The sequence below is a fragment of the Mercenaria mercenaria genome, chromosome 16 (assembly GCF_021730395.1).
Source record: "Mercenaria mercenaria strain notata chromosome 16, MADL_Memer_1, whole genome shotgun sequence".
Lineage (NCBI taxonomy): Eukaryota > Metazoa > Mollusca > Bivalvia > Venerida > Veneridae > Mercenaria > Mercenaria mercenaria.
The window spans coordinates 38,936,749-38,954,710 of record NC_069376.1 but is presented as its reverse complement, the minus strand read 5'-3'; the positions used below and the strand labels follow the sequence as shown (position 1 = coordinate 38,954,710).

The 17,962-nt window shown below is 32.5% G+C and overlaps 1 protein-coding gene across 2 annotated transcripts in view; it reads right to left on the bottom strand.

Annotated features, from left to right (window-relative positions):
* Positions 1-16,038, bottom strand: part of LOC123539967 (acetylcholine receptor subunit beta-type unc-29-like) — a 35,501-nt gene extending 19,463 nt beyond the window's left edge. Inside the window, exon 1 of one of the 2 annotated variants that reach the window (XM_053526774.1) lies at positions 15,829-16,038. In XM_053526774.1, the coding sequence (XP_053382749.1) occupies positions 15,829-15,980 (152 nt within the window). In that variant the 5' untranslated portion in view covers positions 15,981-16,038. Of the gene's footprint in view, positions 1-1,992; positions 2,237-15,828 lie in introns of those variants that run through there. The other variant, XM_053526776.1, reaches the window with a different exon arrangement.
* Between the last annotated feature and the right edge of the window lie 1,924 nt (positions 16,039-17,962).

Genomic DNA, 17,962 nt, shown 5'->3' with positions numbered 1-17,962 from the left:
GTAGCATTTTAATATTCAACAAGTGTGGATTACCGATAAAAGAATTATGTTAAAAATGTCAACATCGTAGCGATGTATATTAATTGGCAGGCAAATATAAAAATGTCCAGACACATATTGTACAAATGTAGCAATTATTTGAATGTTCGTTGACATTCCCATTATTTATACAGTCAAACTCGCTATACACGAACTCATCCGGACTTTTGAAATACACATGTATGTCCGTATCAAACGAAATTCGTATTAATGAATGTATGATTCAACGGATAATTTGTCCGAACAAGTTGGGCGGTATCATCGGTGAATAGATTCCGTTATATGGAAGTAGTTAATATTTTTAAACTGAGTAAGTTAATTTATTCAGAAAACATTGAAATTACTCAACAAAAGTCATACTTTAACACTATGGGTATAGGAAATCTTCCGAGTTATGTTATTTTTCACATTTTGGTAGAAAAATTGGGAGAGGAGGCTGCATTTAGTGAAGTGAAACTTAATTTTAAAATGAGTAGTACTTCCAGGTCACAGCAGTGTGAGTTTTATTGTGATTTTACAGTAATCAAATGTGACAAGAGAAATCTCTTTTAGAAGATGCATGCCCTCTACTTTTCTCTTCATTTTATGTCATTTTTAACCTAACTCTTTAAAATGAAGTAAGGATTTGTTCTAAAATGGGTCAAGCTATGTTTGGTAGCTCATTAAAGAAGTCAGTTTTATATAGAATATATCGGGAATACTATTTATGCTATTGTGACCGTAATGACAGTTTTCACTGAAGCAGATTAATCCGCCGTTCTGTTTTTGCACTACTTTTGTTGATTATTTACGAGTAAACCGACCGCTATCTCTCTGCATAATGTCTATGTACAAGTTCATGGTCAGGTTTAAAAATCACTTCAATGCACATAATTAAAGAAAAAGAAAATATACCAAATTATACATCTTTGAAAAGCTCATATCAAAAGCTTTCTAATGGTTATAACTTTGGGAAATCAAAAGAGAAGCTATGACACACTGGCACTTTAAATAAAGTATTTTGAGCAAATATCTACCTGAAAAATAAAACAAGTGACGCATCTCCTTCAATTATTTTCAATTTTAAAACAAATGTTCGAAAGTGTTCTTATTCAAACTATTGTTTGGGCTGCAGCAAAGCTCTGCACTCTCTTTTGCGTGGTGTATTATTATTGATACGTAACTAAAAGCAATTGATAGCGGCTTGCAAATATGTAAGTCGTTTGCTAAATTAGCATTTAGTGTAAGGCAAAACAATGTTTTATTACGTACTACTTTATTGTCTTTAAAAAAAGTCAATAAATTTCAGTAAATTCAGTTACAATTAAATACATCATGTTAAAAAGGTATTAACTTGTAGGAACAGGTGTGTATCAGCCCAGACACAACATTCAATCTCAGCGTGAGAACTTTCTCTATTTTGTTGAGATTCTGAGATTATTTTTTAAATTCAAACTTGTGCCGCTAGTCCCCTGATAAAGATTACAACCTTTCTCAGATTTTGAAATCAGGACAAAAGATTAAAAACAAATGGCTCTCATTTGAGATTTCGATGCCTTGGGATGAGAGAACGGCGAATCCGGCGTATCTCACGGGATTTCAAGGACAAGAATAATCGCCCAAACATCTGTCACAAAAGGAAGTTTGTCGTACACATATGCATGGCACGTTAATATCAAAAAATACATTCAAAAGCCTATAACTAGTATAAAAATGTATTACAACTGCGAAATATAGACTTTAAGTAATCTTCAATTATTCTGAACTAATAATTGTTTACCAAAAATATACGGTGAAAGAGAATACAATAGGATGGAGCGGTTGCTGTTTTTCACACAAATTAAAAAGCAACACAGCCTACTGTATGAGAAAAAAAATAGGTTTATCCTCTCTAAAATTATAAAAATATTGTTTAATTCAAAATGTATTAAGTATTTTAGTCCAGATACGAGAAGTCAAAGCAAATGCCCTTACCCTGTTAATGTCTCATTAAAAAGCTTTTTCATTCCATCGTAATCTTTCACATCTTTTTCTTCCATGACTTCTACGGGTACGGGTAACTGTGAAACAACAGCATGCACGAACACTAAAATTATCCCTAAGAAAGTCTTTAAATTCATTTCTCAGTTTTTATTCGTACTCCAAATGATTCTATGTACCAGTTCCCTATGTATTCAAAAGCTGTTATGTTTAGATACTATCTAAATCATTATTATGTATCTTCTCATGCCCTGGTAGGAGTCTTTAAATAACAAAAAACAGAATGAAATATCCTTTTGGCGTAATAAAAATGAGCCGCACCATGAAAAAATCAACATAGTGCGTTTGCGACCAGCATGGATCCGCATCCGCGCAGTCTAGTCAGGATTCATGATGTTCGCTTTTAAAGTCTATTTCAGCTAGAGAAACTTTTAGCGACCTGCATAGATCCTGACCAGGCGGCTCGGATGTGCAGGCTGGTCACGATCCATGCTGGTCGCAAGCGCACTATGTTGGTTTTCTTATTGCGCAGCTCAAATCTGTTTATTGATATACTGACAATACTCACATTGTATAACCTCTTATTCTCGTTCGATGACTTCCTGTTTCGCAAGATACAAATATAGTTTAATATCGTCTGTGCACACAGAGCAAACAAAACCCATTTATTATGTGATAACATTGATTATATCTGATAAAGCCTTTTCTATATAAAAAAACAATAGATTCTCACCGGTCTTAGATTCCATTTTAAATCACAGCATATTTCCAATATTTCGGTTTTCAGGTTTTTACTAAGTATACAAATTAATATCAATAAAATCTGAGTTAATATTCAGAGAAATGGTACAACGGATGTAACATGTTTAAACAAATATTTGTTTTTACAGCAAAGTATTTGTATTACAGAAATATTTTCATGGCCAGGTCGTTTCGAAGTAATAAGTGAGTTGCTAAATGTGTAAACTACCTTTTTAATAAATCTGCTAGTCTCTTCATTATATAAAAAACTAGAGAGATCTCTAAATGTGGTAAATATTCCATTAAAAGACTTGTTAGGAAATGTTATAATGGTAATAAACAGTACTCATCATCCCACACTGCACCCTTTATTGTACGTCTTTGAACTATTGAAAAATGAATTACAGTTGTTGTGCTTAAAACGTATATTGAAATGAAGTACAAAAGGGTTGATAGCTTTATCATTATCTAAGGCAGCTTATGATAAATATGTCTTTCAATTACTATTAATGCATGTATCAATGTAAAAGGAAAATATATCAAAAGTATTCATGTCACTGTCTTCAATACTAGAATGTACAAAAGAACATACCCAAAAGATAGAATTTGACAAAAAAAACTAACATGATCATGAAAACTTTATTTTCTGTCGATTGAAGGAATAAAATAATGGGGTCACCGAATTCGTTTTCGCGTAAAATTTCGTTACGTTACCCCTACCCCACAAATCACAAGATAGCGCAATTGAGTATTTTTTCATGTATCTCTTCCTTTTAAGATAAACTGTACTATTTTACTTTTCCTAGTAAAATTAAATCAAAATAGCATTTAAAACTCTGTTACAATAGCGAAACGATTTCTGTGTAGAACTCAGATTTTAATGTTTAGATTATATTTGATATATGAGAATGCGACAAAATCAACACCCCGTTACCCTTTGCGCAGAATTACATTACTCTTCTCCTACCCCAGATAAAAAAGTGTGTAATTCAATGGATTTTCTGATTCTCGTGATCAAGACAAACTTCATCTTTAACGTACTTAAGTAGAATTTAAAAAAAAGAGGCCTTTACAACTATTAATGATTTCATTCAACGTTACAAGTGAAATTATTTAATATCTCGCAAGTTAATAATAATACATGAAAACTCATGTATCATTGCACATTACATTGTTAACATTTACAAAAATAAATTTAAAAAAAAAAAACCGACAGAATATGGTGAAAATCCTTTATTTGAATTATCTCAGCCTTTGATTTTTACAAGTACCAATATATAATTCCATCACATGCAGTTAATAGAACTGAGGCAAACAAATATAGGCCTACATTATAAACATATGCCATAAATATCTTATTAGTTAATATAAGTGCATTTTTAATGAAGCAGATTCGAACAACAGCCAGTCTTCAGAAAATAATACTGGGGTAAACAGAACCTGGCCAACCTCGGCAAAGCACGAAATAAGTAAAACGTAGGTAAAAATGAGAAATATTCATTTTAACATAACTCGGAAGGTTTCCTATACCCATAATGTTAAAATTATTTTCAGGTATGTCCGATATTTTCTACTATAATGAATATATTGTAAAATATTTTGCGCAGTTTGATAAAACAATACAACTTGATAAAAGAAAACATGTTCTTTACTAAATTTAGAAAATTTCTAATTTTAGGCCATTTTGGTGCAAAAGTGAACCTTCTCCTCTTCATTTTATAAGCGATTTCTTGCAGTTCAAACTGAATTTACCTCAAAATCAGGAGGGGAAGAGTTAGACATCTTTAAAGATACTGAGTTACATGCGGTAAAAGTTCTCTGTTTGGCCTTCATTCTTTAGATTACATACTGTGGAAGAAATGCAGAGAGGTTTTACTTCTGCCCCAATGTTATTTTTGAATGAAGTGAGCAAATTTCAAAACAGACCCACAGGATTCGACCTTAATTTTAATGTTGGAGTTAGAATTCTGTGTCATTAAATCTGTTTACTTAAAGGCACCCTAAAATGATATTTACAGTTTTATTTTGTGTTTTATAATTGATTAACAATAGTTTGATGTTTCTTTTATCAAAACTAATGCTGTAATGAATTCTCTGCTAACGTTTTAGGTAGTTGGCCATCACATTGAAATTTGTCTTCTTGAGCTTGAGAAAATACCATAATTTATACAACATTTACAACAAAAACGGCATGGTAAAAGTTGTTTAAAATTTGGAACACAGTGCGAAACATAATCATCTTTATGAATATACCAAGCAAATGCCATTTTTTAAACATTACTATTAGGGGTCCAATACCTTTAGGAAGACAATATCTTCTAAATTCCACCTTGAAAATCCAAAAATGGTGACTAATTCTGTCAAGGGAGAGGGGATTAATATGAAACCAAAAGATCAAGTGTATATTATTTCATAATAATTTTACATTGTTTGAAAATGCATAGGTTAAATTAAACAAAATACCATTTTATAAAGACATTTTCAAAGTGCAAAATGGGAAGTGGTTAAATTATAATGAAAGTTTGAATTTTTAGGCCTTGGACATCAGCTTTGTTTGTTATCCTTGCAACTTCTTTCAATGTTCAGTGCAATACCTTCAATTGTTGAAGAGAATAAATCCTCAATTTTGCTATGTTCTCTAAGTTCGAGTAAACACGGAGAATTATTTCGTAAAAATAAAAGACAGAATAACGGAAGTATACATGTAAACTAACAATATGTTCTTAACCATCAAATGCATGGATATACCTTAAAATATCAAATGCTAATATTTAGCCATTTTCAGATTGTGAAGAGGGAACTATTTTGTATACGTACTTCTATTTGTTTCATGGATATTCAAAAAATATTATTTTTGTCAATTTTTCTCAGTCTAAAAGAGGAATTATTTGTTGTGTAAAGTGATATTACGATCGCAAATTTTTATGTGAAATTTCAGTTAAAGGCATGAAAAGGTTTCAGAATTATTGTCAATGTCAATGTTAGGAAATTCTCCAAGTGAAAAGACCACTTAATCTTGTCAAAACAAAAATCAGTGTTTAATTGGACCTGGTATGTGAACATGTTTAATGATCTTATAAATATATTGTTAGTTTCTACTTAATATCTGTACTGATTGCCTGCCCAGGAGGGGTAAGACAGGAATGACTGGAAGAGATGAGGACGGACGGGCTGAACGGGTATGGACGGGACAAAGTGATTCCTTCATAGCCGTCAACTTTGGCGGGGGACTATTCCCAGTGCTGTGTAATGTACGTTTGATAACAGTCGTCGTCATGACTTGCTGTAAGACACTTGGTCTCATTCCGGGTGCTATACCCTTTCCTTTATGCTCTTCGGACATTTTACAATTGGCTATTTTACTCTATAGTAAGAGGAAAACTGGCAATGATACTTCGAAACGAAAGCAATGAATAACACCTAATTTGAAAACACTCAATCACATGTACATGCGCCAATGTTGCATTACCCACAATATCATAACTTGAGTATTTTCAAATATCGAACTGAATAAAATTAAAGATGTGTGGCAATGCAAGACATTTTATCACTATTACAAGTGGTTTTAGTACATTCAATGAAAACCGTGTGTTATTCTTTCTGTCAAGTCTTAGCTTTACTGCTGAGCAATGGATCGAGATATTTTGTGTCTGCGGATTCCATACACGTTTAGATTTTTTGTTCGGGGCAAAGTCACACCGACAGTATTTTAGGCCATAAAGCAATGTTCAAGCTCTTGATGATAAATGATGGTATATGAAGATCCAAATCCCACTTCGGGTATCTGTTAGGGCGCGGACGAGATCAGAATTTAACAACTGACATAGCTGGATGGCTTCTTCACATGAAATACAAGTTTTTGAATAGGTTTCGTGGAGCAAATTATTTGAATTTGAGAAGCATGTGATCTTAACTCCTTGACAACGGAGGAACATAAATAAGTATTCTTTACTACTCCAGTTTCGTTTACAAAAGTATACTGACCATTTCAATTGGTTTCAGTTCCCGTTGTTTTATATGTACTGTACGCTATCATGCAAATTATTTTTATTTGTGTTATTCCTACCTAACTCTGGCCTAATTCCTCTCCTTTTTTCCCTCTTTCACTATGTTTCATCACAACATTTTCTTACCTCATGGTATTTAAGGCAAATCCTCTCGTTTAACGGCAATGTCCGTATATGGTTGGATAAGCTTCCGGCTAAAGGCGTATACTTTTACAGTTCTATTGTTTTTTAAAGTATTTATGTACACAGCTTGACAACAGGGTATTCTGGTGACATATTTTTATCAAGGGATACAATAGTTACATTAATTTTAACAATCTGAAATTTAGTTTTGACTCACAGATCAAACACACTTTTATTGACAAAAATAGGAATAGTGTGCCTAAATATTCCAAAAAGAGGCCTAGAAATTGCCTTTGGTGGCATTCGTTGTAAATGATAAACAGCCATGTTCAATATTAACTTTATGAAAATTTGAAACATTTCAGTGGGGCTGTCAACTTCTTAAAGTCATAGTAAGATCACAGCACAAGGTCAAATGCCAAATGAATGCATTTTTGTTATAAACGTCAGATTTTCGCCATCTTCGCTATTTTTGCAACATAAATTGCAATTTTCGGTGATAATTATGAATTAGAGAATTAAAATAAATGATATCGTTTAGATTCATTTCTAACATAATTCAAAAGACTACAGTTATTTCTATAGAAAGAGGTAAACTTTTCGTATGCGCTGACATTTTGTCAATATACAAAGGCTTTCCTTTTAAAACTTCCGTTTTTAGGCTAATCATCTTTAAAAGGCTGTTTTGTCATCGTATTGTGGAGAAAAAAATCATAGTGTATTTCATACTGCTATCACTTGAATAAAATCTATACAGACACCCTTAGTCAATATGAAATGTGCAAATCAAGTTATATCTAAAAGCAACCTATAAAATGCTTTCAATGACAAAGTACTAATAACATATGCTGTAGTAAGTTCCAGAATTATGTGGGCGATGAAAGTTATAGCGGTAACAGCAGTATTACTAGAGCTGTGAGGATTTGATATTAATGCAATAATAGTATAATTGTAATGCTGTTATAACTACCATTAGCTGTTAGTTGTTGCATAAAAAGAAACCGTGTTACATACTTTCATACGCAACGTTCAGGAGAGCTTGGAGATGCATCGAGCCACGTCAGTATATTGATATGATGCTTGTGAAAAAGTCCACGCTGACTGATTTTTAATATGCGTGCGATACATATCCAAAAGAAATTCGAACATTTGTTTGAGCTCAGTAACTACTTTCTTTTCTTCGTTGAAATAAATCTAGGTTTGTTTCCCATTAGTCTACGAGTTTCATCGTGAGTCAATTTTAGCAGTTAATGCATTATGAACTGACAAAACATGAATGGTCTTTTTTGATTTATCATTCGATGTTAAGTGGATCCGAATCTTTGATATTGCTTTGATTTTAACCACCATCGAGGGATGTAGGATTCATTGAACCACGTAAGTAAGCTGCCGGGATATTTGTTCATTTCATAGTATATATTGCATTGCCAACTGATGTTCAAGGTACTGGTCACATACGCCCAAAGACGGCCTCATTATGAAAGGTAAAAATCTTGCAGTGCTCAGTAAGTCCCGTTTTCTGCACCAAAACGATGGACTAAAGACAAAACTCCGTTCACTTAGGTCACCTTGTGGGTGTGTATCACATACATTAAGAAATTAATATTTCATATTGCCTAATATGTGCCGACGAAAAATGGTCAAATCAAATTTAAACGACATTGCATTCAATTTCCTGCGTCTTATAGTGTGCTCGAATCCTCGTTACTGCTCCATTCACAGCTTCGGTGAATGCTTGAAGATACATTGACACTCTTGGAAATATTGACTTGACGTTCAATATATAGTACATAAGGCAAAGCCAACGGATTTTCGACATGCATACGGCAAAGAAGGACTGATTAAGAAATTTGAACGTGTTTGGTAATCCGTTTCTGCTGTATTCCGAGTCAAAACAGTGAATTCCGGCCTTGGTTTTGACTACTAAGGTCATCCTCAGTATGTTATACACTAAGAAATTTCTGATAAATATAATGGTGTACTGACGAACAACGGTCAAATCTCTTTTTGAAATTGTAATCTATTCGTCTTTTCTATGCGATACATGTTTTAATTTATTATCTTATATTTCACATTTAAAAAGCTTGAGACAAATAATTTAGATAATTCCAAATTAGCTTAAAAATGTTAGCGATTTTTTTTTAAATAAGTCCTTTCGTATTTTTCGATTTTTCAAAATGGTTGAGAGTTTAAAATAAATAAAATCATGTGAGTACAGAATTCCGTTAAAAGGGATTGATAATAGATCTAACCGAATATGTTTAAAACCAAGAAGTCGTTCATTGCTTATTTTGGAAGATATTTGTAAACAAAATACATATTCCATAATTGTCTTGGATGCTTATATTACATTTGGTTATTTCAAACTGTTGATTATTATTCAATATGACTGAAACGAATTGTAATTATTTTATGTTTTGTAAACTTATGTTAAAATATTTTCAATAAAAGTAATACAGACAGTGTGTTTTGACCATTTGAAGAACTTTCCAGGAAAACCTATGTACGTTTGAATACATATTCACCTATAATTGACAAATAGCTCGGTAACTCTTGTACTGTTGTTGAATTTCGACACATTTTACAAACATGTTATGTATTTAGTGTAAAACAAAACGTTAGTAGACTTTTTATTTTAATCAATGTCATTCATATTATCAGTAGCTAAAAGGTCAGAGGAGGTGAAATATTTCTCACATTCATACTGACGTTCACCGAAACAGGATCTAAATTCTTATTTTTAAAATTTTCAAATTATATGATGTTTACCTCTGTTTTTCTGCATATCCTGTTTTATGTTAATCGTATTTCATCATTATCATGATTATGTGAACACTATAAATCATCTATCCGTCTTAAGAATATAGATACATATGACAGAAAACGCATTATACGTCTGTGCTTATTTCTCGAGAAGTATTAAATATTCTTGGAAGATTTGCTAAAGATACTAAATAGCTAAAATTATTATGATAAAAGTTTATACCTTGTCTCATAACAATGTACAAATGGTTAAAAGGTGACTCGAGTTTTAAGGCATTATTTACATGGACATGTATAACATATATTTCCGTTACCGGTGTAGATTGGCAAAGAAAACAGTTCGTTTAGAACCGTATTTTGATTATTTGCATATTTCGGAAAATGTGATCATATCATTTTTACTTCGGTATTTCACAATATCCATGATGCACTGAACCTAATCGCAAGATGCCGGCATGTCCGTTCAATAACTAAAACATGTTGTATTCCCGACAGATTTTTAATAGGCCAGCGCTTAACATCCGAAAAGGGCCTAACTGTATATTCTTGTGAAACATTATCACACTAGTGTAAATTACTACTTTACATAATATTAGGGTGTCAACACATCGTTATGGATATATGTAGCCGCAAAGTTTGAAGTTCAATTGTATTAACTGTAAATCAACTCCGACTCGTTTACACCTGTTTAAATACTAGATTTCACTACATGCCGAGTAACTAACCACTTATTTTTACAGTTTAATGTTCAAAACCGTATTCACAAAATGTGTATACATAATTAAAACTATTTTACTCATCAGTTCCCTTTAAAACATCATTAAAAAAGATTTTAAGTTCTAAACTATAAGGTCAAATAATAGAGAAACGTATATAGATATACATGTACTTTGATTTATGAATAGTACCAGAACTTAATCATAGTCTGTTTAATTTCCTATATATCCACATTTAGTTAAAGAACCTGAACTGAGGTGTCGCAACCACTGTTCACAGTTGCCCAGCTCATTTTTGACAAAAGATCACTAACCCAAAATTATTCAATATACACTTTCTTACGAAATGTTTCGGTAAAAGCTATGTGAAGAGGATAAAAGTAAATGAATGTGTGTGTGAAACATATGATAAGCAAAGAGTCCTTTTACAATGGTATCCAAGTTCGTTCTGAGAAAGATTTTGGCATTTTATATCATATACATCAGTCGTGTCGTAATCTCACCTAGGAAACACAAATTGTGAAATATTCTTTCGTAACATGTTTGATGACATTTTTACTTCAACATGTCCAAAGAAGACATTTGTAGAGAGGTTAAGAAAAAGTTTAAAAGGGGTGATGTGGATGTGATAATTAAAAAGACAAAAAACTTGCAAGACATCTGTGTCATAGTAATATAGGAAATCACTACGTGCCAAATGTGATAGTTTTGGAAATATTTTAGAAGGGTTGTTGAGGGTTTATGAAAATTCATAAAGTTGAACAAGTGCTCTCACATCTTACTTCTTCATGCAGAGCATGGTCTTGGACACAAAAGAATGTGTCCGCATCATTGAAATCTTTCCATTCATTGATGACAGCGTAAAAGAGCACCATTTGTTTGAACTTTGTTCATAGGAATGGTTTCACCATAATTTTGCAGCAAATAGTTTGAATAACATGTTGTTTGCTAAGCTTCTATGGAGTAAATATCATACTTATTGTATCTCTTAAAACGCAATAATGAAATATGAAGCAACTAAAGCATTAAAGAGTTATGGAATCTGAAAAGACAAAACATTACGGCACGTCTGTAATAAAAGATCAAACACGAAATTAGTTTGATATGTCAAAACGTGTAAGATGAATAAACTTGAGACTTTCATACAAGGTGCTTGTTTTCGCTTAAAAACATTAAATGAATATATTTGTTGTTGGCAAGTTAGCTGAAGACTATAGTGGCTGATCTATGACTCTTCGTAATGTCGAGTAGCTCATGTTTTGTCGTCCTGGAGTGCGCACAAAAGCAGCATAACGAAATTATGAAAAATTGTAGTGTGAAAACGAATTTAAAACCCGACATAACAAAGCAAAGAAAACGACAAAACAAAACATTTGCGTTTTTACGTGTTCGTGAGCTCGTCAAAACGACACAAAAACATTCAAAGGCGAGTGCAAGTCTGTAATAAAAGATCAAACACAAAATTAGTTTGGTATGTCAAAACGTGTTAGATGAATAAACTTGAGACTTCCATACAAGCTGATCTAGGACTCTTCGTAAGTCGAGTGGCTCATGTTTTGTCGTCCAACGACACAAAAACATTCAAATGCGAGTGCACATTGGCGCGACACAATGAAATGTGGTACATAAACTAAAGAAAGCAAATGAGAGGGTAGACTGTATTTGAGCAAATTTCAGTTCCCAAAACTGTATTCAAAGGTCTTCTATTTGCGTATATATAAGTCGCTGACTACGAATCACTAGCCCTTCACTAATGAGAGCCCGCAACATTTATTTGGGATTAAAGCTTTTAATGTAAAAAAGCCATCAAACTGATTTATGGGAAGCTGATGGTACTTCCCAGGTACCCCTTCAGCAACAATGCATGTAGGGGAATCTAGGGTATTTCTGCATGTTCGAAAGATCAGCATATGAACTAGGTTTTAGGTATGAAAATATAAATATTTAAATGTAATTATATCAGCTCTACATAATATGATTCCAGATAACGTTCTATAACAGGAAATATCTCGCTAAGGAGAAAAATAGTCCTACATGTACTTTCATTTATTATGGCTACAGTTTTATGTTTATAGTAGGTAAAATAAATGAGCTGGGCCGGGTTTGCCAACACTGTTTAAAGACTATCGGTAGACTCCGCGAATACGCTTTCCCGTCTTAAAAAAGATGTTTTGTCAAATGTTGCTTATCAAATATGACATCAGACTAAAGGGAAAAGCAAATTTTGAAATATTGAATTGAAGAGTATTTGGGATAAAGAAGTAAAAGGGAATAATATGCGTTTGTTGTTTAAATGAAAGGAGCAAATTAATCTTTTAACAACAATGTTGAAACAGATTTTACGAAGAATGACACGGAGATATTTTCAAAACAATGCCTTAAATATCGGTAGTTCTGACTGTATCAGTTTTCAAAACTTAATAATTCCATACATTAAATATCTTAAAGTCAAGTTACATTTTCTTGTTTGAACTTAATTCTATACTGATAAATAGGAAGTTAGCCGAATGTTTTGTGTAAAACCTCTGATAAGATGTGTGTAAGTACAGAATCACCTATATTCTGGCCTAAAACGTGCACAAATATAGAACTGGATGCTCTGTAAGCTTTGCTGCTATCCAAAACGACTGTTCTAAAAAGCATGTGATTCTGACTTCGGCAATCTGCGATAAACATGTAAACTTATGCCATTTCCTTGTATGTTGTTCATTGAGAGAAAAGTGCATGTAATATTTATAATTTTCTATTTTTGATATAAAATTATTTCCGAACTATTATGAAACACACTTACTCTCACAATGTATAATTAAACAACTTTTTCATCCCATGAAGGTCGGTACTTTAAAATCCTGCGGCATTTGAAAAGATTCTACCGCTGGAATAAATGCTAATGCCAGCACCAATACCATTTCTAGTTGTGCCATTTCCTAGATGTAGTTTTTTGTAGCTTTTCAATATTAATTTGATTTCATTTCTCGTGAAACTAATAATATCTCTGAAGTCCTTATATAGATGTGAACATAATATAGTCTATAATCATACAACAATGCCTCTAAAGAGTCTTTACATATAAAACCAGAGTAAAATATATTTTTGCGTAAAAAATGTTTATTATACTGATATTGCTCCCATTTTATAATCATTTTTGCCGTTCGATGATTTCCTTATTCTCAGATAAAAAAAAAAAAAAAAGAAAAAAACACAATAGACCTGTTTTAGGTTCTTTTTTAAATCACAGCATGTTTCCAATATTTCAGTTTTCAGCTTTTTACTAAGTACACAAATACATACAGAGCAAATATCAAGAAAAAATGGGACTAATGGTGTAACAAATGTAAAACAATATTTGTTGTTACAGTAGGTTAGATTTAATCTTTCTCTTTTTTATGATAAATCGGCCAGATGTCTATACCAAATAACAAAGCACACAACAGATATCACGAGATATGGTTCATACCCCAACTACGAGACTTGTTAGAAAATGTTATATTGGTAATAGATAATACTCACTGCACCTTTAATGTTCAATATGTAAACAATCTTATCTATATTCAAGAAAGAGTACAGTTCGTGTGTTTTTAAGTTGCCTTATAATTATTTAAATGATAGATGAAATAACAAATATAATTTAAAAAGGAAGACAATTTTGTATACAAAGCAGTCTGAATTATGGGACCTGTTACCTAAACGTTCTTGTTATAAGCCAACAGGTTTATTTAAATTCCCAGAAAATATCTCCATTGGTTTAAGAGCTATTTCAAGAAACCAACAATTACGTCAATAGATTTACTGAAAGTCAAAACTGAGAGTAATTTTAAACTGCTTACGTTTTACAAAAATTAAGAGCACTATGTGATTACAGAATTTCGTTTAGTCTGATTTTTGAAGGTACTTATAATAGATTTATCTAAATATGTTAAAAATAAAGAAGACGTTCATTAGCTAAGTTCGGGAAATATTTGCAAACGGAATAAGTACCAATCAAACCGAGCCTGCAATATTTTCGTTTTTGTTGTGTTGAGCGACCTTTGGAGTTTCCAGATTTTTTATTCAATTACACAACAACATGTAACATGTTTGAGAAGTGCACTTTCGGAATCTGACATAAACGCTTATACATTTCTGGTTATTTCAAACTGATTAGTAGCATAAAATAAAACAGAAACGAATTGTACTTATGTTAGGCAGTGTAACTAAAAATACAAATTGCAAGTAGGAACAATTTATTTTAGATATATGTTTTATTAACTGCATCAAAGTACGTAGACTGAAAAAAAATTAAAATAACATTTTCTGAAAAAGAGTTATTTCAGCTGAAAAAAAAATGATCCCGGGTAAAATATTTGGAAAAAATAGAGACAACCCCGCTAAGACTTTATGTAGGCAGACATTGTAGGTGGCTATTGGCCTAGAACCTCATGCAATCTATGCACCTTTTACCTCTATGCAGGGAAAAAACATGCACAATTGCCACTCAGCAGTCTAAATAGAAAATTATGTAAAGATCAAATAAATTTATGCCCAAGGGAAAGTGTGACATTTTCTGTGGTGAAATTTGTCAACAAACAGACGATTCTTTTAAAAAAAGTCAAAACCAACAGAATTTTACAAGGTAAAATAGGTTGAAAAGGCTACTGTTGGAAAGAGAACATTCTCTACTACCCATATATATGCGTCAAGGTATGGGAAAATTAAAGAAATCAATTTTAGGATCGTTAATGCACGAGTGTCTTATCATGCATAACCTTTTTACATAGATATGTTACTTTTCCTTTGCACTGATATAACATGGACAGGATTAGGATTAACAAACGGTTTTCACTCAACAATTTCACTAAATAAAGAGATTGTTTCACTTGTGTAAAGAAGGCTTAGGGTAAGTCTCTGCTTATATTAATTTTCGTAAAACTATGCTAAAGTATTTTCAATAAAAGTAATAAAAATAGTTCGCTTGTTTTGATCCCTTAAGCTTTAAAAGTTTGTAATGTTGTTAATGAAGGCGAAACAAAACGTTTTAAACAACGTCATGCATATTATCGGTAGCTAAAAGGACGGAAGTCAGCTATTTCTTATTCATACAGAGTTCATCGAAAGAAAATTAAGATTCTTAAAATTTTCGCATTGTATGATGTTTACTTCCGTTTTTTCAGCATACCTTGTATTATGTAAATTATATGTCATCATGGGATATTAGACTTTAACAACGTTATTATAAGTTATTTATCAGTCTTAATGCATGCTTAATAACATGTAATACATAGCCCACGTATAAAGCACTGAATTATATAACAAATAAAATGGTAACCTGTGTATTAAATGATAAGATTTGGATCAACGGAAACCGTCTAGATTGAATTACTAATATTACCATATGCTTCTATAGCTACGTCTTTTTCACAGTAGACAAGAATACTTTAATAAACTCTATATTGTAGTACAAATATCATCTGAGCGCGCAGAAGTATCTTAAATGTACTTACTCTGTCAGTGTATCAGTAAATAACTTTTTCATTCCCTCAAGGTCTGTTCCAACTTTATCATCTTCTGAATCCTGTGGCATCATAAATTCTTGTAAAACAACATATGGAACAAACGGCGACATCAAAACGGTGAATATTAGAATGCTCGTCATTTTTCAGTTTGTTTTATTACTATGAATAATTTTTCTAGGTTTCAAAACGATCGCTACCTTCTTGCAGGGAGAGTTCTAAATGTATGCAAGGTCCACCTGTTTATAAATGAATGATATTGAACCCCATGATGACAAAAATACACATACTAGATTGGATATCGTTATACAAAGTTAGTATACAACAGCGCATTTACAATGTGAAGATATTGATTGTGTCTTGCCCTCCGAGCCTTATTTTAATAACTATAAAGAATTGATACTGACCGAATTCATACTTTTGATCTTATATCCGTTTGAAAACACAGCATGTTTCCAGTATTCGGTTTTCATGTTTTACTAAGTACACAAATGCATATTTATGAAAATGTACTGTCAAAAGATATAATTGTTCGCCACCCTATGTCAAGGCGCATGCATAATGAAAATAAACTAACAATTTCCAACAGCAGCTGTGAGAAATCAAAAGTAGCTCTTACTTAAATATTTCGTCAGATGTCCTTTCATTCTCATTACTTCATTCAGACGCCTAGGGATGTAATCGTGTCTACTACAAGAAGCCGGGAAGCAGAATATATCTAAGCGGCAGGATGTAAGGAGTCTACCGATTGGTCACACCTACATGCTTCTGTATTAAGGGCGCTTGCGTTCCATTACAGTCTTTTATTAATTCGAGTGTGTTTCACAAAAGTTACATAAATTAATATTTTATTGAAAATGAAGATCGTTTCATTTCTTACTTTACATATTTCAGACAGTTTAGTTAAATAAATATAGGAAAGAATTTATGGACATTTATACCTGATATAGTAAGCACGCCCCTGAAATAATGTAAACCTACCAAATTGGTATCTTAGAGAAAAATTTGCCGCCAGTTTCTGCATTTGCGTTGTCGCCGAATTCATAAGTGCTTCTATGCATGTTTTCACCGCTTAGTCATGTTTGCGAAAAAGACAGAGAAATCTGACTACTTTCAGTTTTGTCGGATTAAAATAGTAACAAAGGAAAGCCCTTATTTGGCTTATACAAAGAACAAGTGCTTTAACACAGTGTTTTCGGTTTACTGTGAACTGTTTTTGTTTTGATCATAAGATGATATACTTGCAGTCTTTGATATAGTTCCTAGATTGCAAAACCAGGCAAGCCTTTCCTTTCAAAAGGAAACTTTATCAATGTCTCTTTTCATTCGTTACCAAATGTTCCTTATTATAACTGTCAGGTGACTTTGCTGGCCATTCTGTATCATTAATTTGATTATTTGTTTATACTCTTTCACTAAATTAGTCCTGAGCACATGGGCCTTGTCGCCCACAAATACATATTCATTGTTTCCAAAATGTCTTGCAATAGCTGGCAACAAATATTCATTAAGTATAGAAATATACTTCTGAGCATTTAAAGTACCATTTACATGAGCCTAAGTCCCAACCCCGTCAAAACACAAACACCCCCACACCATTACATTAACCTTCCTCCGCGGAGTTGAACAAGCCACCTGGAGGTTATACATTTCTGAACTTTGTTTTCCGCACCTCTTACTACCTGAGACTCATCACCAAAGTTCCATTTAATCCAACTTTCTTCTACAGTCCAGTTACGCCTTTCCTTACACTAGTTAACCCATCTTTCTTCTGTTTGTATCCTTAACGACCATGGCCTTCTTTGAGACCCTTCTTTTAAAGCCTAAATCTTTCATTTGTCGTGCAACAGTTTTTGTGCAAAAGGTATGCCCCTTTGCTCATTAATAATACAAGTTAAGTCTGACCTTTTTCTGTTCTCATTCACTACTCTTGATAACTGATTAACCTCTCTGTCAGTAAACAGTTTCTTTCTGCCTCTTCCGGGTAGGTATTCTACAGATCCGGATGCTTTATATTTTTTATGATTGATCTAGGAATATTAATTATTCTTGACAGTTCTGAGTTATTTTTACCTTCAATGGAACATTTTAAAATCATATTTCTGACATCACTATTCAGCTCTAC